The sequence below is a fragment of the Labrus bergylta genome, chromosome 5 (genome assembly GCF_963930695.1).
Source record: "Labrus bergylta chromosome 5, fLabBer1.1, whole genome shotgun sequence".
Lineage (NCBI taxonomy): Eukaryota > Metazoa > Chordata > Actinopteri > Labriformes > Labridae > Labrus > Labrus bergylta.
Window position 1 is genome coordinate 13,672,076 of NC_089199.1, and position 22,195 is coordinate 13,694,270.

Below are 22,195 nucleotides of genomic sequence, written 5' to 3' on the forward strand. Positions count from 1 at the left end.
ATCAGTGATTTACTTCTTTGTGTATCTTTCAAGATGATCAGATGGCAGCAGGAGGACCATTCATTGAAAACCGAAACTTTATTTTCTAAAATTAAATATTAAAATATTCTTCAAGGATCATTAGCTTGAGCATTCAAATTTCAACTCTAACTTCTCAGTTGCATGCTGTGAGCAGCTGGTGTTGATGATGATTTTGACAGAGTTTTTTAAGGGATTTCAATCTGAAGAAATCATAATCGAGATGCTCTTAAAAAAATCTCAAGTTGCAGAGCTCCTTTTTTTTTTGTCACCAAAGCAGACAGCAGTACATTTGACAAGGCTGTGTATTCGGCTGTGGTTAGGGGTTACATTTATACATCTGGGGAGGATCCTGGTCAGTAGATATTAAGTAAAGATGGAATATGTGGTGTTCTACACATACATAGCATGACTGACAGTAGTGTCAAGGAAATAACGGTGTGTTTTTACGAGGTCTGGATTGATTTAGGTTTACATTACTATCTACAAATATAATAGCCCTACAAAAACTGACAGAGCAACAGGTGTTTGGACTGTAAAGTGTGATCCAGTGATCCCTAATTATATCATACATCTGGCTAACCCAAACTGGGCATAAATCACAGTAAAAGATATAAGAATAAAATATTTTGGCTACATGTAGTTCCATAACTGTAAGTGTAAAAACATGTTTTTTTGTGAGGTAGCTACTGTATGAAGCCTAATTCCAACTTTCATTTTACATGTGTCATTATGAAAATGTCGCCAGCATCTTCTCAGTTCTACCAAAGGCAAACAGAAGCTTTATGAAGTACTGGTCATCTTTGCTTTGTTTAGAGATCAGGTTAGCAGTAGTACCTGATCCATCACAAAATATCTTTAAGAACACAAAACTCATGTCGAGGAAAAGCTCAGATCGGTTTAGGTGACATGGGTGTAAAGATGTTTCAGAAAATCCCCTTTGGTGGTTGTGTCTCCGGGGAAAACCGCCTGGCAGAACTCGCAAACATGAGACTGAAGCGCTACGTCTGACATCAGCATCCCGCTAGACGGACATAGGAAGTCACCAGCCAGGGTAGGACCTGCTGACACAGGCATCTGAGACAATCATGGAAGACAAGTGGGGAAGTTTTGTTAAGAAAAATATGGTGAAAATCATTCGAGGACAGACTGGTGAGCTTGTAACCAAAGACACCTACTGCTGCAGTGTGCATCGTCATGTCTCTACCGAAACCATCTGTTTGACTCAGATTTGTTGAGACACATGAAGAGGCTCCCTGCCACCTTGTGGAGTCCTCGCTTAACAGGGGTGAGACCTTTTGTTCGAAGTTATCATCTTCCTTTCTTTGAGGAGGCAAATCCAAACAGAGCTTGAACATATCTCCAGCAAGAAGATCGGGGAAATTCTCCACATTTCTAGAGGGTTCATTGATGTAGCACTGAGCTGCAGAGTTGTGTGCTGTGACTGCATGCTGTTGAGGCTTTTCATGGAGACAGACAGGGATTTCTTGGCTGCACTGGATAGGGATGGACATCATATCACTCTCTCTATGAGGAACAGGGACGCCTACAGAGATATAGTTTTGTAATTGTTTATGAAATATGAGCTGATGCATATTTATTGGAATTGGAATTACGATAGTATTTCACAATATGTACCTTGTGGACTCTGTTGAGAAGCTGTGAGTTGATGTAACAGAGCGGCCTGTCTCAGGCAGAGTGACCTCAAGCGAAGAAACTGCTGGTACAGCTCACTGTACGCTTCCTCCATCTCAGCAGCTCGGAGATCTGCAGCCGACTGAGGGAATCACAATGAGCTGTATGGTACACACATCAAATGCAAAAGGTGGATATGTTATGAAGGACAACAAGTCATGCTAGAAGCTCTTCAAAGATGTAGCAGCAATGGTTTCAGCAACATGCTAATATCAACATGCTTAAAGTAGAAATATGTAAGACAGGGCTATTCAACTACATTGTTCAGGGGGCCAAACTTTCAGAAAGCTAAGGACCCGGCGGCCAGACAAGCAAGTACACCACAGCCAAAGCCGTTCGCGAGCAGAGGACCAAAGATGTTCTATTAAACGGGAATGCTCTGCTGTTATTAACACTGTGGCAACAATGACAGTCATTCACAAGTGTTCCCCCTGTTTATAATTTATTTATGTTTTAATTGTAAATAGAACTGACCCGCGGGCCAGTCTGATGTCATCCGTGGGCCGGAGTTGGCCCCTGGGCCACCAGTTGAACAGGCCAGATGTAAGATATCTACTGAATTAAATCATAAAATTATTTTACTATATCATTAGACATTTTGGAAACATGCTATGTTGAAGTGCTGGCTTCTCTGACAACAATGCAGCAGCCGGTTTGCCCCCCCCCCTCCAAGTTTTAATTCCGGTCTGGAATGCTCTGTATTTGTTTTGACCAGAGAAGGTAGGTGGTAAGGCACCCCCACAATGCCGTTTTGCACTCCCTTCGGTTTGCCAGGCAAACGGCAAACCGACATGTGTTGCAGGGACGGAAGTGGGCAAGTAAAATGGTTCAGATATAACTGGTTCTACCCACCCTAAAAAGCCTCTTCATTTCTAATAAGCTCCAAGAAATGTGCTAAAACTAGGATATATATTGGAAGGAGGATAGAACGCAGAAAGATTTCACGACCAAGGTAGAGCTCGCTAAGCACTGAAGCTTCAGTGTCCGGGACATGGCAACCAGTGTGCACATCTACTCTAGGGAGGAGGGGATGTTCGGGGGGCTGGGGGGGGGGGGGGGGTTGACAGATCTCTCCTAGGTTTTGAATTTCGACTGCAATGCCCATTTTAAACACTATGTGTCAGAGTTACATTAACTTACTCCTTTAAAATGACAAAACAAGGTTCCATGCCCTCATTTTTCAGCTAGCATCTTTGCCAATAAGAACCAAACAAGTTGCGGTGGAAACCAAAGTTATTCAATATTATTTTTTTGTAGAACTTTTACTTTCTGTTGAATATTTCATATAAATGTATCCAAACAATGTGAAGATTTTCTACTCCGAAGCACTAAAAACATTAATATCTTTGCAAAATGTCCTTCCAAGCTATCCTATAATTCTTGAGAAATCAACGTTTAGATGACCAAAGTGGTGGACTGATCAACTAACAGGCCAATACTGCTGCTCATAGGAAGTGTGGCTGTAATGCTTGTAACCACATTTTATGTTCAAGATATCATTTAACCATCTCTAATACCCCTTATTGAAGCATTTGCATTTCCTGCACATATCTGTTCAAGTTTTTAAACATGTTAATATACTGATATCATGAGCCTCCCTATAAACTCTACTAATAAGACAACATTTTCCAATTTCAGATTTGAATTATTTAGTTACAGCCCAGATATATTTTTTAGTTTTCAAACAGGTCTAAACATTTTCTTAAAGTCATATCCATAATGATGGGAATTCTAGATGAAAAACGCTTAAGGCTTTATTTACTGACTTATTTTGTTGACATAAAACTCAAATGTATGAGTAATGAGTAGATCAAAGTCCAGAGTTATGTGTATTTGGAACTCATTTACTTACCCCTTTGGAGAATTCAGGACTCCATGTCACATTTCACAGCAGGGTGCAGGGTTTTCTCCTGTCCAGTCTCCTCTACCTTGATCAAGCATCCCATCTCAAAATGTAAATTGTAATCAAAACACATTTACTGTCCCCCTGTTTGTTTCCAGGTAGAGCAATGGAAATAATGCTCGATTTACGATCGGAAAAACTGCCCTGGAAAACGTCCAACTCAAGGAAGTTGCTGTTGAAAAGAGGAAGTGAAATATTTTAGCATAAAAAGGAACCACGCCAACACTCACATGAGAGTGTGTTTCACCAATTGAAAGCGAGAAAGTCAGGCTCTATCTTTAAAGTCAAAGACCCTATTTTGAACATTCAGAAATATTTGACTGTAAATACTTTTTCACTCACACTATGCCCCCCTTTTCTCAAAACTTCCTGAATGAGGATCATTTGAACTGATGTGATAACATGGAATTTCAAGGAATTGAGATCTACGTGTGACAGAAAAGGTTGAAAAGGACAGAAGATAAAAGTACAGCGCTCTGTATCTTTATTTATACAGTTTAAAGTTACAGGGACAATACCCATCCATAACATTTCTGTAATGCACCAGCTTAGCCATCATGGCTAATTTTCAACTAGTCTGTGGGCAGGTGAATGACAATAGACATACAAGTTATGACAGAGCAGCAATACTGTACTCTTAGTAGGGCAAACAAAAGCATGGACAGCAAAACGTAAAACACACTAACAACGGAACAACAATATTGAACATCTAGAAGCACATATGAAACACAATAAAAACAACACAAAACATACTCCTATAGAAGAAGACATGACAGGTGTTTGAGTTAGTTACCCTTCTTGTTAAAGGTACATTAAAAGGAATGTAACTTTTTAATTGTATATTAGATGTAAAATGCCTCATCATCAGCAGAGGAAAAAGCATGTACATCCATTACAGTACTAAAACAAATGTTTTAGTTTTAGATTTTATTGTAGTATCATTAAAGCTCTTACATTTGACAGACTTGTGGAATCAAAAGAGGTGATTATTGATGCAAGGTAAAAATAAACTAGCCTCTGCAATATATTATATTAAAAGTGTTCCATCAGTGGAAACCCCTTAAGGACAAGCACCTTAAAATAAATGATATGTGCTTTACTTTCGGTAATGTAATAATGTTATATTTCAGTGTGTAGTGGTTCATAATGTCCAGTTTCACTCATCACATACCGCGTGTAACAATCGCCACAGTCAGTATTGCTGTGTGTCAAGTGTTGGTTGCGTGAGAGACGGGGACATGACTGCATGAAACTCACTGGGGTGACGCTGACTAAAATAATAAATACATGTCTTTATTTCTACGGTAGACCTTAAACCAAACAGATGGGTCAGTATTTAAATGTCTGTTAAGTTTCCAAGTGAGAACAAAAGCAAAAGAACAGCTTTGAAACTTCCAACGTGTTAGTTTCTAAATGACCTTAAATTAATCATCTGTGTTATTGAACTAACGTGCTCAGTTTCTCTAGAAATAAGAAACTCAAGTCCAAATTCATTTCCGTTTCTGATTTTTTTCCCCCCGGCTCAGCTACTTACTCAAATCACGAGGATATGTTTCTTCTGTGAATCAGAAACAGTAAACGGGATTACTTACAAGAAAAGAGGTCGGTCATTCACAGCAGCAAAAAAAAAAAAAAAAGTAAACACATCTACACACGAAGTTTATGATGAAGATCAGTCACTCCTCTTCTTCCGGCCAGATTGGTTCCGCGTTTCCCTCAAATGACGTCACCAGACCGCGCTAGCTCACCTGCGTCAAACCCGCTCAAACCCTATGGTCAACCAGACACACCTGGAAATTACACGTCATTTTTTTTAACAGTCCTTCAAAATAAAAGTTCGAAAATAGAATATTACTTTTTATATTTTTTTCATCTAGTCAATATTAAAAGTAAAGGAGACAGAAAGAGATCATTTTATGAATCATTTATTTTCAACATTTGTCCTTAAAAATTGTCACGCTGAAAGCAGTTTATGTAGAGACCAAGAAAACCATGAAGAAGAAGAGAGAGAGGACCAAGTTAGGTGGCACTGTTCATAGACTGCTAAGTAGGGTTTTAATTGCTAAGGGAGGATATGCCAAACATGGAGGACTATCTGGGTGATAAAAGGACGATGATGAAGAATCTGCATTAATATTGTAAGTAAGCGTCAAGAGCTAGAGCTACAAGTAGGCCTAATCCATAGGCCTACTTGTCATGTGGTGTGTGCCTTGGGCTAATGTTAGCAACAAAAGGCAGGAAGCCAGCAGGAGTTTTATATATTGTTTTAATCAACACAGGCATGTACTTGCAACATTGATTGGGATTGTGCACAGTTTGGCATTGGTCTTTGTGATTGTTAAGTTACTTTTTGTATACATTTGTTTAGTTCAGTAGTGTTGCTTGATGCTTAAGCTAAAGGGAACATGCTAAAAAGCAGCACCGACAATGCTACAGGGCTATTTTTTATGTTCAGTAGAAGCCTGAGGTTGGCCATAATGTCCTTATGAAAAGAGAGAAGAGTGTTTCAGTCATGTTCAGGCATGTTATTGTGTGTGTGTGTGTGTGTGTGTGTGTGTGTGTGTGTGTGTGTGTGTGTGTGTGTGTGTGTGTGTGTGTGTGTGTGTGTGTGTGTGTGTGTGTGTGTGTGTGTGGCATCTTAAATGTTCAGTCATGTGTTTTCACAGACTGATATGTATTTAAAAATAGACCAACATTGAGGCAGTATCCCCTGTGTGGCAGATTGACTTCCATACAGTACCATCCTAAGGAGCAGCAGTGTCAACCCCTGACAGCTGACTTATTACCTTGTGATTCAAGTAGGGTGCCAGCTCCCTCTTCTTCAGACTGCTTATGTAACTCTCTGTGCAGCCTTAATCTCACTGATACCAAGAGTTTCATGTATCAAGTCAGTTCCTCATATTTATGTCAGGACAGTTAAAAATAAGTGTTTGTGTCCTTTTTGTAATCTTACTTTTCCTTTCTTATTTGCCAACTATCATAGTTCCAAGTTATGCCAAATTTCACTCATTTAACAATTAGTATCATATACCTAACCTGTTAACACTTTATAGCTATAACAGTTGTTTGTTTAAAAATGTAGTATTGGGGGGGGCGCGCTGGTGGCGCAGCGGCAGGGCGAACGTCCCATGTGCTGAGACTCTCGTCTCGAGCGGTAGGCCCAGGTTCGCTTCCACCCGTGGCCCCCCTCTGCATGTTATTCCCCGCTCTCTCTCCCTGGTTTCCAACTCTGTTCCAACACTGTCCTCTCTCTGCATTAAAGATACAAAAAAGCCCCAAAATAAATCTTTAAATAAAAAAAAATAAAAAAATGTAGTATTGGTAGTAGGTAGTGTGTATGAAGAGTGTGAACTAGACAAAAAACCACTAGATAAGTTAGACAGATTGAAATGCTCAATCACAGCTGATGTTTCAAGATAAACCTGTTAATTACATATTGTTTTACTTTACTTGTTTTACTTACACTGACACACTATAGTGTGTTGCTGTAACCCTGAGTGTAATCCTGTTCCACATGTCATTCCTCACTCTCTCTCCCCCTGATTTCTGACTGCACTGTCCTATCTTTAAATAAAGGCCCAAAAAGCCCCAAAATAAACCTTTAAAAAAACATTTATTTTCTCACGTATTACTATAAATCTAGACTTTTGAGATGTGTTTACTGCATATGCTCATATCGTGATAGTGATTATATTGCAATTAATTCATGCTGTAAATATTAATGGACGAAGCCTGAGAGTGAACGCCGGGGGCTCCGGAGGCTCATCAGGCATTTACCGGGCTGTAAACATGTTACTGTATTAACTGGCTTTTTTGGCTGTGGTGTGTATGTAAATTCCGGGGCTCTTGGAGCCAGCCTCAAGCGGACCCTTGACGAACTGCAACACCAGAGGGTTGCCGCTTGACTTAATAGTGCAGTCCTATAGCCCATATCAAAGAAAGAGTTGAATGATGTAACAAGATAATGGAAAAGAAAGTGTTAAAAAAACACACGTTTTATTCTTTCCATAATTTGATAAAAAAAATATCTTATTTTGTTCAAAACAGTTGATTAAACTAAATAGCTCTCAAACTCTGTCTTAACCCTGTGTTAAAGCCCATATGTTAATTTCTATTCTTAACCCCTCCTCATGTTTCCAAGGACATGTGTGATGCTTTTTAACACGTCCACAGCTCCACAGAAACGCTGCTTCACGCAATGTTGTAGATTTATATTCAAGTTACATGCTTCCTCTCCATCCATATAGTGAACTGATAATTGATACAGTTATTTTGATCTTTCCTGTACCTTATAGCTACACATGTGCTAGTGTGTTTGCTAGTTTGTACCATGTGTGTGTTCTGACCTTGAACCCCTAAACACACACACACACACACACACACACGCGCCACACCCTCTCCCCCAGCCCTCCCTCCTGCACTGCCATCCCTTTACACTTGATCCCTGTGATGGGGCTTTTTTGAAGTGTGTATGTGTGCATGTGTGTCTCTATGTCTGTGTGAGTGTATTTGGATGGGGGGGGGGGGGCTTTGCTGTAAATAACTTCCGGGCATGTAGCCAGGAACTGTCATCCACCAGTGCAACACTATCCATCCTGTCAATCTTGTTTTATAATTGTAACATTCTCATATTCTCTCTGAGCTGAGACAAATTTCCAACATAGTCACACATGCACATGCACACACACCCACGCAAATGAAGGTGTGTTTTTTGTGCTAACTGCTATCGTCAAGCAGCATTAACATTGTATCAGGACGTTTTTAAGGCTGTAGAGTTATAAACTTTGTAAAAGACAGTTGTCTGTCCATCTGTTTTATTTCAGTGTTTCTTTTCTCTTCCAATGTATCTTTTAAAAAAAATAAAAATAAACAGGTTTGTGGAAAATAAATTCAGCTTTGCTGTTACAAAGTACGGCGTGAAATTAACACAATTTTATTGAAGGCATATTGTTGCATTGTAAGTGCTCTTTTTGGCATATGCAAGCAAACATATGGTTATAATCACAAATCTTGAATCATTTTTTACTAAAATTATTTCCTATAATTTAGACCCAAGGCTTCAAACATCATAAAAGGGACATAAACTATTTCAGTAAAATGTGTACAAAACTACTGAAGCCCTAAGTTACAGGCTTCCAGCTTCTGGTGGTGTTCTCTAGATCTCATCTTATTCATCTCGTTATCTCAAGATAACATCATTGATTTTCTGGTGATAACCACTCGATTTTTTTTGTTTTCTTGAACTCCCAGGTTATTAAAACAACTGGAAATAACTCGTTATGTAGGAAAACATAGTAAATCAAATAAATGGATGCATGTCCACTTATGGCTTCCATTAAAATATATATAATACTTTTAGACAAAATATAAATATAAATTGTTTTATCTTCTTTATACAAATTTATAACACACAGGTACTTTCACACAGTTACCAATAATTTAGAGCATCATATCCTTCTTATGAGTGTCGTAATAGCTAAAATGTTCCCAAGGACACCATGAAGACGGACATTAAAAGGGCCAAGGAGCCAACAGGTTTCCTCCATCCCTTCCTCTCACACCCGTCAGAACAATAATTCAGCAGGCTCACCGTCCACTTATGAATTTAATCCTGCCCAGTCTAAGCGCTTAAGACAGAGATGTGGGGCGTGCAGTTATCACACGGACAGCATGAGCAGTGACGTCTGCCAACTCTTTTATCTCCGTACTTTCTCAGTGAGGGAGTCCAGATCCAGTTACAGAGGTTTCTATGGGCTCAACAATGGCCTGCTATAAATACATGCACAGAGGGTTTTCCACACTCAACAACACACCCACACACATGCAAGAACTGTTGCACAAACATGATGTACGTGAACAAATGAATGTGTGATTGGACAATCATGTGAGGGTCTCTGGTCATCAGTGGAATTAAATTATCGTCCCTACTTCACTTAGACGCCTTCATTTTCTGCACGGTGCCGAGATGCTCAAAAGTATAATATGATGAATACTTGTAGAATGATATGTGCACCTGTGTGTAGGTGTGTGTGTATAAAAATATTTTTCAGAGCAAGAGGACCGGAAAATGAAACACAGAAGCTTCCACAGAGAACTAAACATCTTCTCAGAGTTATTTACAGCTCAAGCCATCAATAAACGACAGGTGCACCATCCTCACAAACAAGCCTATTAGCTTTCCTCCCGCGGGAACAATATCCTCTCCAGCAATCAGCTGCTGTAACACATACAAAAACACAAACACACATACACACATACACACATACACACACCAGCTTCTGAGTGACATACAAATATGTATCACTCATGATTTATAACTTAATTGCTGAATTATTTGGAATGATTTCAAAGAAACAGAGAGAAAGTGACAGTTCTGATTCATTTTATCAGTGCAAATCAAATTATTTTACATGATTTGTCTATTAATTAATTAAGAATCCAATATTACAAATTTTACTTGAGCAAAAGCATGTTAGCATCAGTGGAAATGTGTAAAAGGTCACCTGCAGGTGTTGTTCTTGACTGGATAGACTTGATTATTTTATATTTTTATTTTTTAAGTTCTGCTTTCCATTTTTGTGTTTTAATATTTATATAAATATGATAACCTTTGAGTTAAAACATTGAGAATGACCTCAAAACAGGTGTCAACTTGCTTGTCTGTGTACACAATAGACCAAAAAGATAAATCAGATTATTTCTGCAACTGTTGCATAAAGGATCTGCAGACACTGATTTCAGTCAGTTTGTTGTTCGACCGCTTTGGTCAAGACTAAAATATTGTAATGATTTGCCAACACCCAACCTGAGACCTACAGTAGAAGGGTCCATGATTTATAATTGTCAGTCATCAATTTTTGTTGTGCCGTACTTAAGTGCTTAAATTAGTTTCAAGTTCTTAAATTGACACTCTGATCTTGGAAGGAAATTCTGTCCCTCAGTACAGAGGGTTTGGTCGGTGTCTACAGGCTTGTGATGTCATTTCAACTTCTTACCAAGGAAAAAACTTATATAGATATCTTTCTTTTGAAGACTTAATATTTAAAGGTTATTGAAAGGGTGAACATAAAAATCCTGTAAACACTCTCATTGAGACAAATCAACCTAATCTGCACTTTGTATTTTCTTCCAGTCAGAAAGGTTAGCAGCATGCTAACACACTTAGCTAAGGGTGTTAAAATGATACTGTAAAATATATTGATTTTTTGGTTTACTGTAATTAACCGTCATTGTGTTAGTACTGTACCGTAGAGACTATCAGCTTGATGTCAGTAAATGAAACACATCGCAGCTGCTTGCATGCAGCTAGTATACACATGTTCCTTGCGAATTAAGATTCATTTTAGGCAGCACTTCAGTGTTGTGGTTCATGCTGTGGCTCATTTTGCATGTACAGTTGGATGATTAAACCTATGAAAACACATAATACTTTCATTGGCCGTCAGTGGTTTCATCTCAAAATATTATACTGCAAAGTGAATCATGACAACAGCTGGATGAAGTAGATAGACAATTCTGTAGTGTGAAGTAACAGTGAAAATTCCCTGGTGTTAACTGTTCTCAAACTTTCCCTGTGTGGTTGGAGAAGCTAAGAAGCAAAGTGTTTGACACTGAGCTTGAATGTTTGAGCTGCAAATCACTGTGACAAGTAAGCAGCATATTACTGGTCAGAAATCTTCTGGACATGGTTTAAGGCTACAGCTTGTTCCTGAATTCAGCGTTGCGTGACAGGGCACAGGTCAAAAGTTAAGGGGTCAACGGTAGCCCCAGATGGTACCTTTCTACTTTTGGAAAAAGATGGTGTCAAGACACAGTGCAAGTTCAAACATGATATGTTTTTGACAGGGATATGTGTTTAACTATGTAGGCTAAGTCTAAAGGGCAACATGTTTGACGTGAATGAAAGAATGAGAATTTAAACTGAAAGTCAAAAAGGATTAACACAGTAGATAGTTTCTGTAACCAGAATGCTTTTAGTTAAACCCAGAGAGTTCATTCATCATCATAATCATTCTTATGAAACAGTTCTTGTCTGCTGCCCTCATTAAATCTGACTTGAGCGGCACGCTTGCCATTTTGTAACATAATGAATATCTAAATGCTAGCTAGCTTTCATTTTGCCGCCTCCTCTTTTCTTCCCTTGTCCCTTTTTTCCACAACGACTGCCAACACCAAAATCCAGATGACCGGAACGTGGTGTACAGTAGGATCATGTGTCGAGTGGCTGAATGCTGGCCGTGCTGTCTATGCTGCAGTTTGCAGTGGCTGAGAGTGGCACGGTGTCATCTTCCTTTAGGTCAGGGAAGATGCCAACATTAACACCATGTTTGACAAAACAACACAGACTCAGTGAAAAGGAGATGAAGGACTTCTTTCTCTAACTTTTCATCACACAGTTAATATATTACCAGTACTCTGTGAGTTGTGTTAAATAAAGCCCAAGTTTTGTTTCCTGCACTGCACTGGGAAGAACTGAAAGAGAGATACAAAGACAGTGTAGTGCTAACAGCTAAATGCTAATGCTAGTATTAAAGTATGTGTATTGGATTTTAATTTACTTTATATAGAGATATATCTATTGTGCGCTGAAAATATAGCTAACAGAAAGCAAGGCAGGACCGAAAAAGTGGTGTCGATAAAGAAAGTCCACTGACGTCAACGATTGTAAGCCTTGACTCGCATCATTCCCCAGTTAAAAAACTGCAAAGACCACTTATCAAATTAAGATCTCTGGTTCCACAGATGCACACAAATATTTTCTGCATTTAACCCTTGCCTCATCCACATCATCCTCCATTCTCAACTCTGCTCACATATGAAATATGTGTCTCGTAATTTACTGATAAGCTTTCTACCATCAGGAACTACTTTGCTTAGTCTGATCATCGTGGGCCTACAGGCACCACCTAGCTGAGTAATGCCCCACTCACCTCATTCTCCCCTCTGACCAAGGATAAAGTCACCAAGCTTCTGCTGGACTCTTGGCCCATCAACACTACACTACACCACTACACGTGGTGCAATCATCTTCTACCATGGTTTCTCATACCATTGCTATGATGACGATGCCCAGCTTTTCCTGTCATTCCCAGCAGATGACACTACAGTCTTGGCAAGGATTTCATCATACCTTGCTGATATCTCTAAATGGATGAATGAATGCCACCTTCAACCCAGCCCATCTAAGACTGAGCTCCTTTTCATCCCAGCCAGTCCCTCTATGCATCCACAGATCACTATCCAGCTTGAACCAACAAAACAGAGTCCACCAGGAACCTGGGTGTCATGAGTGATACCAGCTAACCTTTAAGGTCAACATTGCCATGAATGTGTGCATGCTGATTTGCCCTTTACAACAAGGATCAAACACAACCTATCAGAGCATGTGACACAGCTCTTGGTACAGCCTCTTGTAATATCATGCATTGACTATTGAAATTCCTTACTGGCTTGTCTCCCTGCATGCACACTCAAACTTCTACAGATGATTCAACACACAGCAGAGTGACTGGTCTTCAACCAACCCAAAACAGCATGTCCCTTTTCTGTTTATTTCCCTCCACTGGCTCCCAGTTGCCAAATTCTAAACCTGTTGCTTGCTTACAATGCAAAAATAGCTTCTCCAAACCTTAACTCTGTCTTCCAGGTCTACAATGAGTCTACAGTGGTCTACAATGTCACGTGTAACATTTCGGGTCCTCGCCCTTCATCAGACATGATGTTGTCTGATGAAGGGCGAGGGCCTGAAACGTTACATGTGAGAGTCCATTAAATTTCATTTATTGGAGATACTTCTGGTGTGCGGACTCTTGTGCGGAGTACTTTTTTCAATTTTTGGTCCAGCACCCAGCACTGTAACCTTCTCGGATGTGCGTGCCTTTTTGACTTTTTTTGTATGAAATAATTGTTACATTTAAATCCAAGATATACATAATGTTTTAGGCATACAAATGTACAACTGCACAAAACATTTTTAAGTGAATAAAACATGTTGAATAAAACATCATTGGCTAAAAATGTCTCTCTTATGCCTTTTTCATAAAAAGGGAAGATAATAGGAGGCACCTTAAACCTGCAACTACAAAATAAAACACAGGGTGGTTTGGAATTGTCTTTTTTGCTTAGGAAGGTTCCTAACTGAGTGAAATGACCCGGAAGCATGTAAGTGGCGGCCATGATAAGCGCAGTTTGAATTCTCTAAAAGCTAAGGAAAGGTGCATCAATGCTTCCTTTATGACTTCCTTTAGCATAGGATACACTGGACTATCCTTTACGAAAGGAGATGAGAGAATGCCGTCCCACAATTACTTGCGGCCGAAACATTTAAAGCGACTCGCGCATCCGACCGTTCATGAAACTAATCAGATTGTAATCACCATAACACAGAGAACTCTGTCTTTTAAGAACAAGAGACTATGGCCCCTAATACTCATGGAAAGAGTACAAAACAATAAAACTTTTCACTAGGGTAGGACTTAAAGGGATACTTCACCCGTTGAAACATGAATCTGTATTGACATTGGGTCATGTATGTTGTAGAAATGTGAAATAAATTTTGAAGTTAGTGCCTTCTTGGCCGAGAAAAGGCAGAAACTGTCCTGATTGCTGCCAACAAGCCGGACTTGTGTCGCGCCGGCCCCGGTGGGCAGCGACTAGCGGTTGCCCCGGCGGCGAGCGGTGGCCCCTGCGGCCAGCGGCAGGAGGCCGCAAAAGCCGAAACACAAGACCGGCTTGTCGGCAGCAGCCATCTCGCTGCTTTATTTATATTGTTTCGCCATTATCAGCTTTCTCCATAGAGCCTGTTAGCATAGCTACCAAGCAATATGGTGGACGTTAAGTTTTGATTCTGGGAGTGAGTTCCCACCCACTGATCTGTGATTGGTCTGTAGCTTCAGTGGTCTAAAATATGAGGAACTAGAGTTGTAGTTTCACCCGGCTAACCGCAACAGTTTCGATGATGCAAAATGACGATTTTTGCGTCACTGGAAGCTCCTTTTCAGACTCAGAAATACAAAGATTTCCCATCTCAGGGGAAAATGATGGCGGGCTGCACGACCATTTAAAAATACTACCAGGTTTCTAATGATACAAAGCTTAATGCAAATGGATGAAGTATCCCTTTAAGCGGAGACTACAGAGAAACAAGAGCTACTGTTACTTGACTACAAATCTACCCTAGAAATTTAAAAACTATAATGCATAGACAGTTAAAAACTTTAATGTGATAGAGTCCACATCATTCCAAGGAAATAATATTTTCCCTTCATTTAAACAAGCAGAGACAATGGTGTAATTTAAAATTTTATTATCAAATATTCTCTTTTCATATTCCTGCACCCTTTTATGAAAATCCTGGCAGTACTTTTTTTTTTAAATTCCAAACACACATGTCAAAAAACACAAAGTAGAAGAAAGAAGCTCTTCTTTTTGTTGGAACAACATTTGAAGTGCTTTTAGCTGCTCATCTCATCACTGTGATTCCTTAAGTTTTTCCTTAAGCTCGTTCTGAGATTTAAAAAAAGAAATCAACGTGTAAAAAAAGGACACCATTCAGAAGATTGTGGAAGACAGTACGAGAGTTTTACAAACAGAAAGTTGGGGTTTAGATCCCTTGGGTAGGTATTTGCTGGCAAAGACAATAAACTAACTGATGTTAAACATCATGGTCTGCTTATGCAAGTGGATTTTTACAGTGCTGTTTGGTTAAAACGAATCATAGAAAGGAGATGCTGTGTCTAATTGTAGATTCAAGGAGACTCTAAAATGTGCTTTGACTTAACTCAATCATAAGCTGGACAGCTCAAATGTAGTTCTGGATTTCACTGCCTGAGGAACATGTCAACAGGACATTATTTGTAGATCCTAAACCAGCTGTCATCACTTGATAGCCCTTCTATTTGAAATGTGCTTTAAAGTCTTAGATGCTCTTTTTCACTGTACTGACAATTGTGTCCCTCAGGCACTTTACAAAAGCGGATACACAATCTGAAATCATAATCAGAAGTCATATGTGAGATCTATTCTAATTGCAGCATTAACAAGGATAGTTTCCATCATTACTACATGGGGCTCTCTGTATGTGATATATGCAATAACAATTCACTTAGTGTCACTCATTATGGTTTGAAGGCTGAGGCTTTTATATAAGGCATTTTCTGTTTTCATTCAGCAAATAAATGTTTGTGTCTTTAAAGGCCCACTTTTTTTTACATTGTGGTTTAACAAGAACACCGCCGTAATCAGCTTTTAAAATGTGTTGCAAAATGGCAGCACATGAGTCATAGTATATTATGTGTTATGTTTAAGTTTAAGGCAATAAGGTCTGTAAGTGGTATTATAAAAAATAAGAGTAAACTTTGGTCCTAGACCTTCAACGTGCGCATTTTGACATCAACTATCTATAAGTAACTATTTTGCTTTGGAAAAGAAGGACTCTCCACAGTAATTTGAAGAAACGTTTTGTGTTTCTGCACTTGTATAAAATCTACTACCTAAGGTTTTAAGTGGGCTAAAAGAGCTACGCCGCAAAAATACTTAAAAAAAAAAAAAAATAAATTAGTGTATTTATTTTGTGTCAAGGAAAAGCTGAGCACGTAACACTGCATTGCATCTACCCGAATAACCATGTCTTACTAGCTGCATAACAGGACAACATCCACACACCTAGCACAGCAATAAAGTTGTTTTAAAATGCACACAGAAAATATACAGTTTACCTGTTTCATGAACTGTAAATACCAGGTAACATATGTATCTTTTTTACCCAATGTTACAAAAATAATGGTCTCTTGAACAGTATCAGACATTTGTCATGTAAGTCAGTGCGACAGAAGGAAGTTCTCCCATTAAGTCCTTTGTAAAACTTTCTGTATAACTTTAAATGAACACATTTGTGTTTATGTTTTTCAGAACGGCAGAATGTCCATAAAGATTTTCTCCACTATTGGTGGAGGAGTGACTAGGTCCTCCAGTTTCAGGTAGAAGATTCGCTGTAGGCCCTGAGTGCATAAAGTCCTTAGTTCAGGGAGTTTGCCCAAAAGCCTTGAGAGATAGCTGGGCTGGGTCCGAATCGTTTCTGAGCCATTTCCACTCACATGTTCCCTAAGACAAGTGATGAGATGATTCTGGAAGTCCTCCACCCGCTTTGGCTCTTTGAGCCCATGGCGATCTAGATGCAAAATATGGTTTTATAAGAAACACAGTACGGAATCATAACCGTTTAATTTAGATTGTAATACGGTTTCACCTGATTTTATGTAAAAGGAAATCAAACCAAGACTCTTACCAGTGATTATAACGAGTGCTGAAAGGCAGGCAAACAGGGACACATCCAGGTTCATGCGGTGAAGGTTCTGGGAGAAGTCCATGATAGAATCGATCCAGTCACCAAAACTGCGGACGCACTGCAGTCGATGGAGTACCAAGCCATTACAAAAGATTAGCTTATCCTTCCCTGGATTTGACCTGCACAGTTTAGGAACAAATGTACAATAAATATATGGACTGGTGCTCTGTAATCAAGTAAAATACTAGAAATGGGCAATTTTAATAAACATTAAAAAGGCAGACCTGTATGCGAGTCGCAGAATGAAGAGCTCAACAAAGGCAGATTCTAGGAGTAGCTCCTGGTCCTCTGTGCAGAAATCTGTGAAGCCTGGGATGTTTTCAGCCCAAGATCTTATTACATCCAAAGAACCAGTCAGAAGGTCATAAAACTGCTGGATGTCACCGCTGTCCACCTTTTCTTTCAGGTTGTCCACTGTCTCCTGGTACTGTGGTTAACGAGAGAAAACAGTCAGTGCTACAAAACAAATTGCGATTAGTAAACTTTCTCTCTTTCTTTTCTATTTTTAAAGATTCATTTTTGGACTTAAGCCTTTATTAGATGAGGCGCCATGATCTTCCAACAAAACCTGCACCTCTTGTTCTACCTTTTATGTCTAAAAATCTGATCGGATCAAGGAGTTCTGGACATGTTGAAGTCTTGAGATTTACCTTGGAGTAATCAAGCTGTCCAATGCTTGGGTTTGAGTCCATGTCAGCCTTGACAAGAGAGGCTATGATGTTGACACTTGGGGTCGTGGATGAAGCCTCAGTCACATTCTTAGGTTTAGAGGGCAGGCGGCCCCGGCGCCCTTTCAGGCTGTCAGTGCGAACCACTAAGAAAGGGAAATGAAATTAACAGTTCAAGAACAAGTTTGTGATGCCCATTTTGCACTTTACACTGGCCTCTCAGATTCAGTTTCGTTTTTTTCTGCAGCTGGCCCTATAAGGCTCTGTTATATGTGTTTCCCCACTAGCTTTGCTGGTTTGTGATCGTCATATGTTAGTCACTGAAAACTGTAGGAGATCCTTTCATTACCTTCTTTAACCATCCCAACTGCGAGACATTTCTGAAAACGACAGAACTGGCAGCGGTTCCTCCTCCTCTTGTCCACCGGGCAGTCTTTATTGGCAAGACACACATACTTTGCTTTTTTTTGTACAGTTCGCTGTAAGAAAGAGAAAAAAGTACATCACTACAGTTATATAAAGCCTCACAGATTTTACAATATAAAGTACTGAAATAAGTATCTTATCTGTATCAACAAATAATCAAAGGTGCATGACTAATAAAGGCTCAATGTCTTATGTAAACTGAATGCTCATCAGCCAAACAAATATTATTTGTTTCAGGCTAAAACTTATTTTAAAATGTAAGTACAAACATGTATTAATAATTATTTTTAAAACAAAACAAATGTACTTAAATTGTACAAAATAAAAACTGACTTTTTACTGCTCTCTGGTGGACAAACCTTTTATGGTGTCACTGTGTTTTAACAAGCTCAACCACCTATTTGATGCATCTACTGCATTTCAATGTGACTTCACAGCCATCTTTTAAGGTAATACTAATATATCACACATAAGCCATCACTGGCCCAGGGAAACACTGTTCAGCTCTTTACCTTGAAGAATCCTTTACAGCCCTCACAGGTGCGGACTCCGTAGTGCTGACAGGATGCATTGTCACCACAAACTGCACAGCGACCTTCACTGGACCCTGGGCTGTGGTTTTTGGGAGACGTCATGGCCCCATCCACTGACCTAGGACTTTCGAGGGGTCTGTGGTCCAGGGAAATAGGGGGACAATGAAGTGGGGAGACATGCTGCTGAGGAGGCAGGAAGAAAGGGTCATCCTGGTTCGACTCCTGATGCTGGCCCAAGGGAGAGTGCTGCTCTGGTGTGGGGCTGAAGGAGAAAAAAGAGAGCTGCTGGGCCATGGCAGCTTTATCAGCCACAGAGGCTTGGGGGGCTGAGGGGTAGGTGCTGAAAGGGGAATCCCAGACATGTACAGACTGCGTCTGGAAGCCTGGTGTCGGAGAAGAAGCAGTGGCATAGACTGGGCTGCCATAGTAGTCAGAGCCACATGAGGAAAGAGTTTCATCATAGCAGCTGAACGCAAAGGAACCTGGGTAACAGCCATACACCTGGAGATCATCCAGCTTGAAGGTTTGGCTCTGCATTTGAGGACTTTCAGTTACAGCGGTGTGGCTGAATGAAACTGTAGAGTTGGGAGGAGAGGTGGTGATCTTGCAAGAATAGCCATCAAACTCCCCCATGTACCCATTTCCCACCAAGGTGTTGATGCTGGGCAGCGAAGATGTAGACAGCTGATCCTTTTGGCCACCGATGTCCATTGCCAATTTGGCACTGAGGTCAGAATTCAAGAACTCAGAGCTGAAGAAGTTGTCATGGGGCATGGATGCATACTGTGTTTGTACACAGGACATTGCTATAGGACAAAAGGAAAGGTCCATAATTATTATTATGTAAAATAAACCCCCAAAAGTTTGTTTTGTTTACTTTATGAAACCGCCTTTCATTTACACTTAAAAGTGAAAATAACTCAATAGTACAATTAAATTATAATTTCAAAACATTTTTTAAATAAGTGGTGACTTTAAGTGGTGACTTTTTCAAAATAAAAGCCAGTTACTTATATCATTGGGGACTGGGTCTCACCAGGAGTTGTCTGTTTACCCATTTGTATGTTTTATCACAGGTAATAAAGGTCATCCCAGTAAAATAGAAATGTCTTAAATCAACTAGCTCAGCATTTTTAATCCTCCCTCCTCCAAACAGTAGCCTACATTAACACATGGAACGGTCTAATTTCCCCTTCATGCCATTTGACTAGCTTCAGGGCCTTTCTGTTTGTGTTGGAATATGCAAAGGGTGGTCCAGTGGAGCAATCAGATAATGTCAACTATACTGTTACAGGCTGTTAATGCTCTGAAAACCTCCTTCAGTGGAGGGCAACCCTCTCACACAGGTGCTGTGCCAGGGAGTCTTGCAGATTGTATTTCAGGGTGGGCTGAATGCCAGGTGAAATGGGAAAGGTGGTAAAGCCTGTGTGTGTGTGTGTGTGTGTGTGTGTGTGTGTGTGTGTGTGTGTGTGTGTGTGTGTGTGTGTGTGTGTGTGTGTGTGTGTGTGTGTGTGCGTGCGTGCGTGCGCGCGTGTGCGTGCGTGCGTGACATTTTTGGTGAATGGGCATGTATTCACAAGTGCAACTCTATGGGGTTTGTCAACACATCACAGAAAAAAACATTTGAGCATTACTTGAAAATTCTTAAAATTTAAACCAGTTATTTATTTATTTTGTTTTTAATGTACAACTTAGTTATGCATTTTATCTAAATATCGTTCTTTGTAAATCTTCTTATACCCTATAACAGTGATAGACCAAACTACATGTTAAAAAACTTCTTGAAGTCAGAATGTCAGCCAGATAGCTTATAAGCCTTTAGATACTCATGGTATAGTTGCAGCAGTAGTAGTATCAATACTTGCAAGACTTACTTAATCTAAAAACAGTTTATAGGCTTATGTAGGCAACTTTAATTAGTGTTCAGTTTTTTGTTGTAAAGGATAGCCTACAGAGGAGTTCATTGCACTTTATGTATTCCGTATAAAGTGACTATACAGTGTTAATTATTGTAAAAGTATGTATTCCGTCTCATCTGACTGTAGGCTAGTAATGATATGGTGTGAAGACAAGCATAAACATCTGACGTAAAATTCATGTGACCCACTTAATTAATAAATATCAACAAAAAAAAAATCATTTTGACTCACCTGGTTCATGTAAGTATCCAGAGTTTGAAGCTTTTCATTTATTCCAAATGAGTGAAACTGATGACTGTCACCTCTGCCAGTTGCTGTGAGCGCATGCACTCATTCAAACACATTCACACAAACACAGTGGGTCAGCCCGACGCAGGAGGCTCCATACACTCTTGCTTTATTTTGGATGCGTCGACAAAAAGGCGGGACCTTGACCAAACATGGTGAACGGGGCGGTGGAACGTTCCGGGTCAACAGCCAATCAGCATTAAATTCGAGACAGACGTTCTTCTGTGTGACGCAGGCACGGGATTCCATTGACGCAAGAGTATGGGGAGCGTGCGTACTAATTATAACCAAACAACGACAGCGTGCTCACGTGGGGCTATTACCAGATGAAAAATGCTAAAAATAGCAGTAGTTTGGAGGCGCAGACATTTAACGTCTGTGGAAATGTTTATTTAAGAGACGTTCACATCAGGAAGATGTGTAACCGTAAGACAGAACAGGAATCAAACATGTTTTTTTTTTTTAAAGACAGACCTACTGAATTCACGGAGGCTAAGGTGGAAACCAATATCCTCTATCTCTCAACTGAACTGCTTTTCAGCTTATAAATGGTGAATATTCTGTGATTTTATACATTTACTCATACATTATGGAGAACTAAGTTGTTTAATATTAAAGTTTGTGTTTTGGGATGTTTAAAAACAAAACTTTATTGAACTTAAAGTTTCATGATTAAGATAAATTATTGTCTTTTTATTGTTTCTGTTTTGGTTCATCTAATTATCCATTCACATTATTTTATGATGTGTTTGATATTGAACACTTTGGATCCTCTACATGTATCTAATATGAAGATACATTTTATTAACTTTATTAGGTCAAGTTAATATAATTGATATTCATACTTAGACTCCATGCACCTTTGCAGTCGGTGAAGCTGTGCCAGAAAACTATACTCTGCTTCTTCTGTGGCCTTTAGTCTTTCGGCTAATATTTTAATTTGATAAATTTCCATTTATATATATATAGTATCTTCATCAAAATAAAAAAAAAATTGTCATTACATAAGTTCTTCTAACCCAGATAGGCACATCTCATTAACTTATTTTTACATAATAAGTCCTACAAGCTGTACCACCATATAGCCTTTGTCTTTACTATTGCTAGTAAGGACAGTCTAAGAACTGCCAAAACGACAAACAAGACAACAATAACAACAACTTAATCTTTTATTTCAAGAGCCTTAGAATAAGAAACCATGTCACATTGTAATGTCATCATCTGAAAATTTACACTATGAATGTCACAGCTGCAGGTGTCCATCTGTCAGCATCAATTTTAGCCGCAAGTAATACCCCTTATGTCACAACTTTTCCACAACTACCGCAAAGAAAAAACACAGTAACACTTGAACCCTCTCTGGGGATGTTTTTGGGAAAGATCTGGTTTCATTTTTTGCA

At 39.4% G+C, this 22,195-nt stretch overlaps 2 protein-coding genes across 5 annotated transcripts; both read right to left on the bottom strand.

Moving 5' to 3' along the window:
* Positions 1–59: 59 nt before the first annotated feature.
* Positions 60–5,357, bottom strand: zgc:113184 (uncharacterized protein LOC553745 homolog). Of its 4 annotated transcripts, none has more exons than XM_020642341.3 (6): positions 5,209–5,357; positions 3,566–3,788; positions 2,188–2,265; positions 1,657–1,814; positions 1,197–1,564; positions 60–1,095 (listed from the first exon to the last, which is right to left on the bottom strand). In XM_020642341.3, the coding sequence occupies exons 4-6, from the start codon at positions 1,766–1,768 to the stop codon at positions 919–921; spliced, it is 657 nt and encodes a 218-aa protein (XP_020497997.1). In that variant the 5' UTR covers positions 1,769–1,814; positions 2,188–2,265; positions 3,566–3,788; positions 5,209–5,357; the 3' UTR covers positions 60–918. The 4 variants fall into 4 exon arrangements, with proteins under 4 accessions (XP_020497997.1, XP_020497996.1, XP_020497999.1 ...); XM_020642340.3 differs by having other exon boundaries at positions 2,188–2,268; XM_020642343.3 differs by lacking the exon at positions 2,188–2,265 and having other exon boundaries at positions 1,657–1,795.
* Positions 5,358–14,904: 9,547 nt separating this feature from the next.
* Positions 14,905–20,879, bottom strand: LOC109990324 (probable nuclear hormone receptor HR38). The gene is made up of 7 exons (XM_020642418.3): positions 20,739–20,879; positions 18,568–19,394; positions 17,979–18,108; positions 17,612–17,775; positions 17,186–17,388; positions 16,902–17,080; positions 14,905–16,784 (listed from the first exon to the last, which is right to left on the bottom strand). The coding sequence occupies exons 2-7, from the start codon at positions 19,390–19,392 to the stop codon at positions 16,522–16,524; spliced, it is 1,764 nt and encodes a 587-aa protein (XP_020498074.2). The 5' UTR covers positions 19,393–19,394; positions 20,739–20,879; the 3' UTR covers positions 14,905–16,521.
* Between the last annotated feature and the right edge of the window lie 1,316 nt (positions 20,880–22,195).

Coding starts and splice junctions, on each gene's coding strand:
- zgc:113184 (XM_020642343.3), bottom strand. CDS start 1,768: ATGGAGGAAGCGTACAGTGAGCTGTACCAGCAGTTTCTTCGCTTGAGG. Junction 1,565..1,656: donor TTCTCAACAGAGTCCACAAG/GTACATATTGTG, acceptor ATATCTCTGTAG/GCGTCCCTGTTCCTCATAGA. Junction 1,096..1,196: donor TGACGATGCACACTGCAGCA/GTAGGTGTCTTT, acceptor TGATTGTCTCAG/ATGCCTGTGTCAGCAGGTCC.
- LOC109990324 (XM_020642418.3), bottom strand. CDS start 19,392: ATGTCCTGTGTACAAACACAGTATGCATCCATGCCCCATGACAACTTC. Junction 18,109..18,567: donor GCTGTAAAGGATTCTTCAAG/GTAAAGAGCTGA, acceptor TCTTTCTTACAG/CGAACTGTACAAAAAAAAGC. Junction 17,776..17,978: donor AGTTGGGATGGTTAAAGAAG/GTAATGAAAGGA, acceptor TCCCTTTCTTAG/TGGTTCGCACTGACAGCCTG.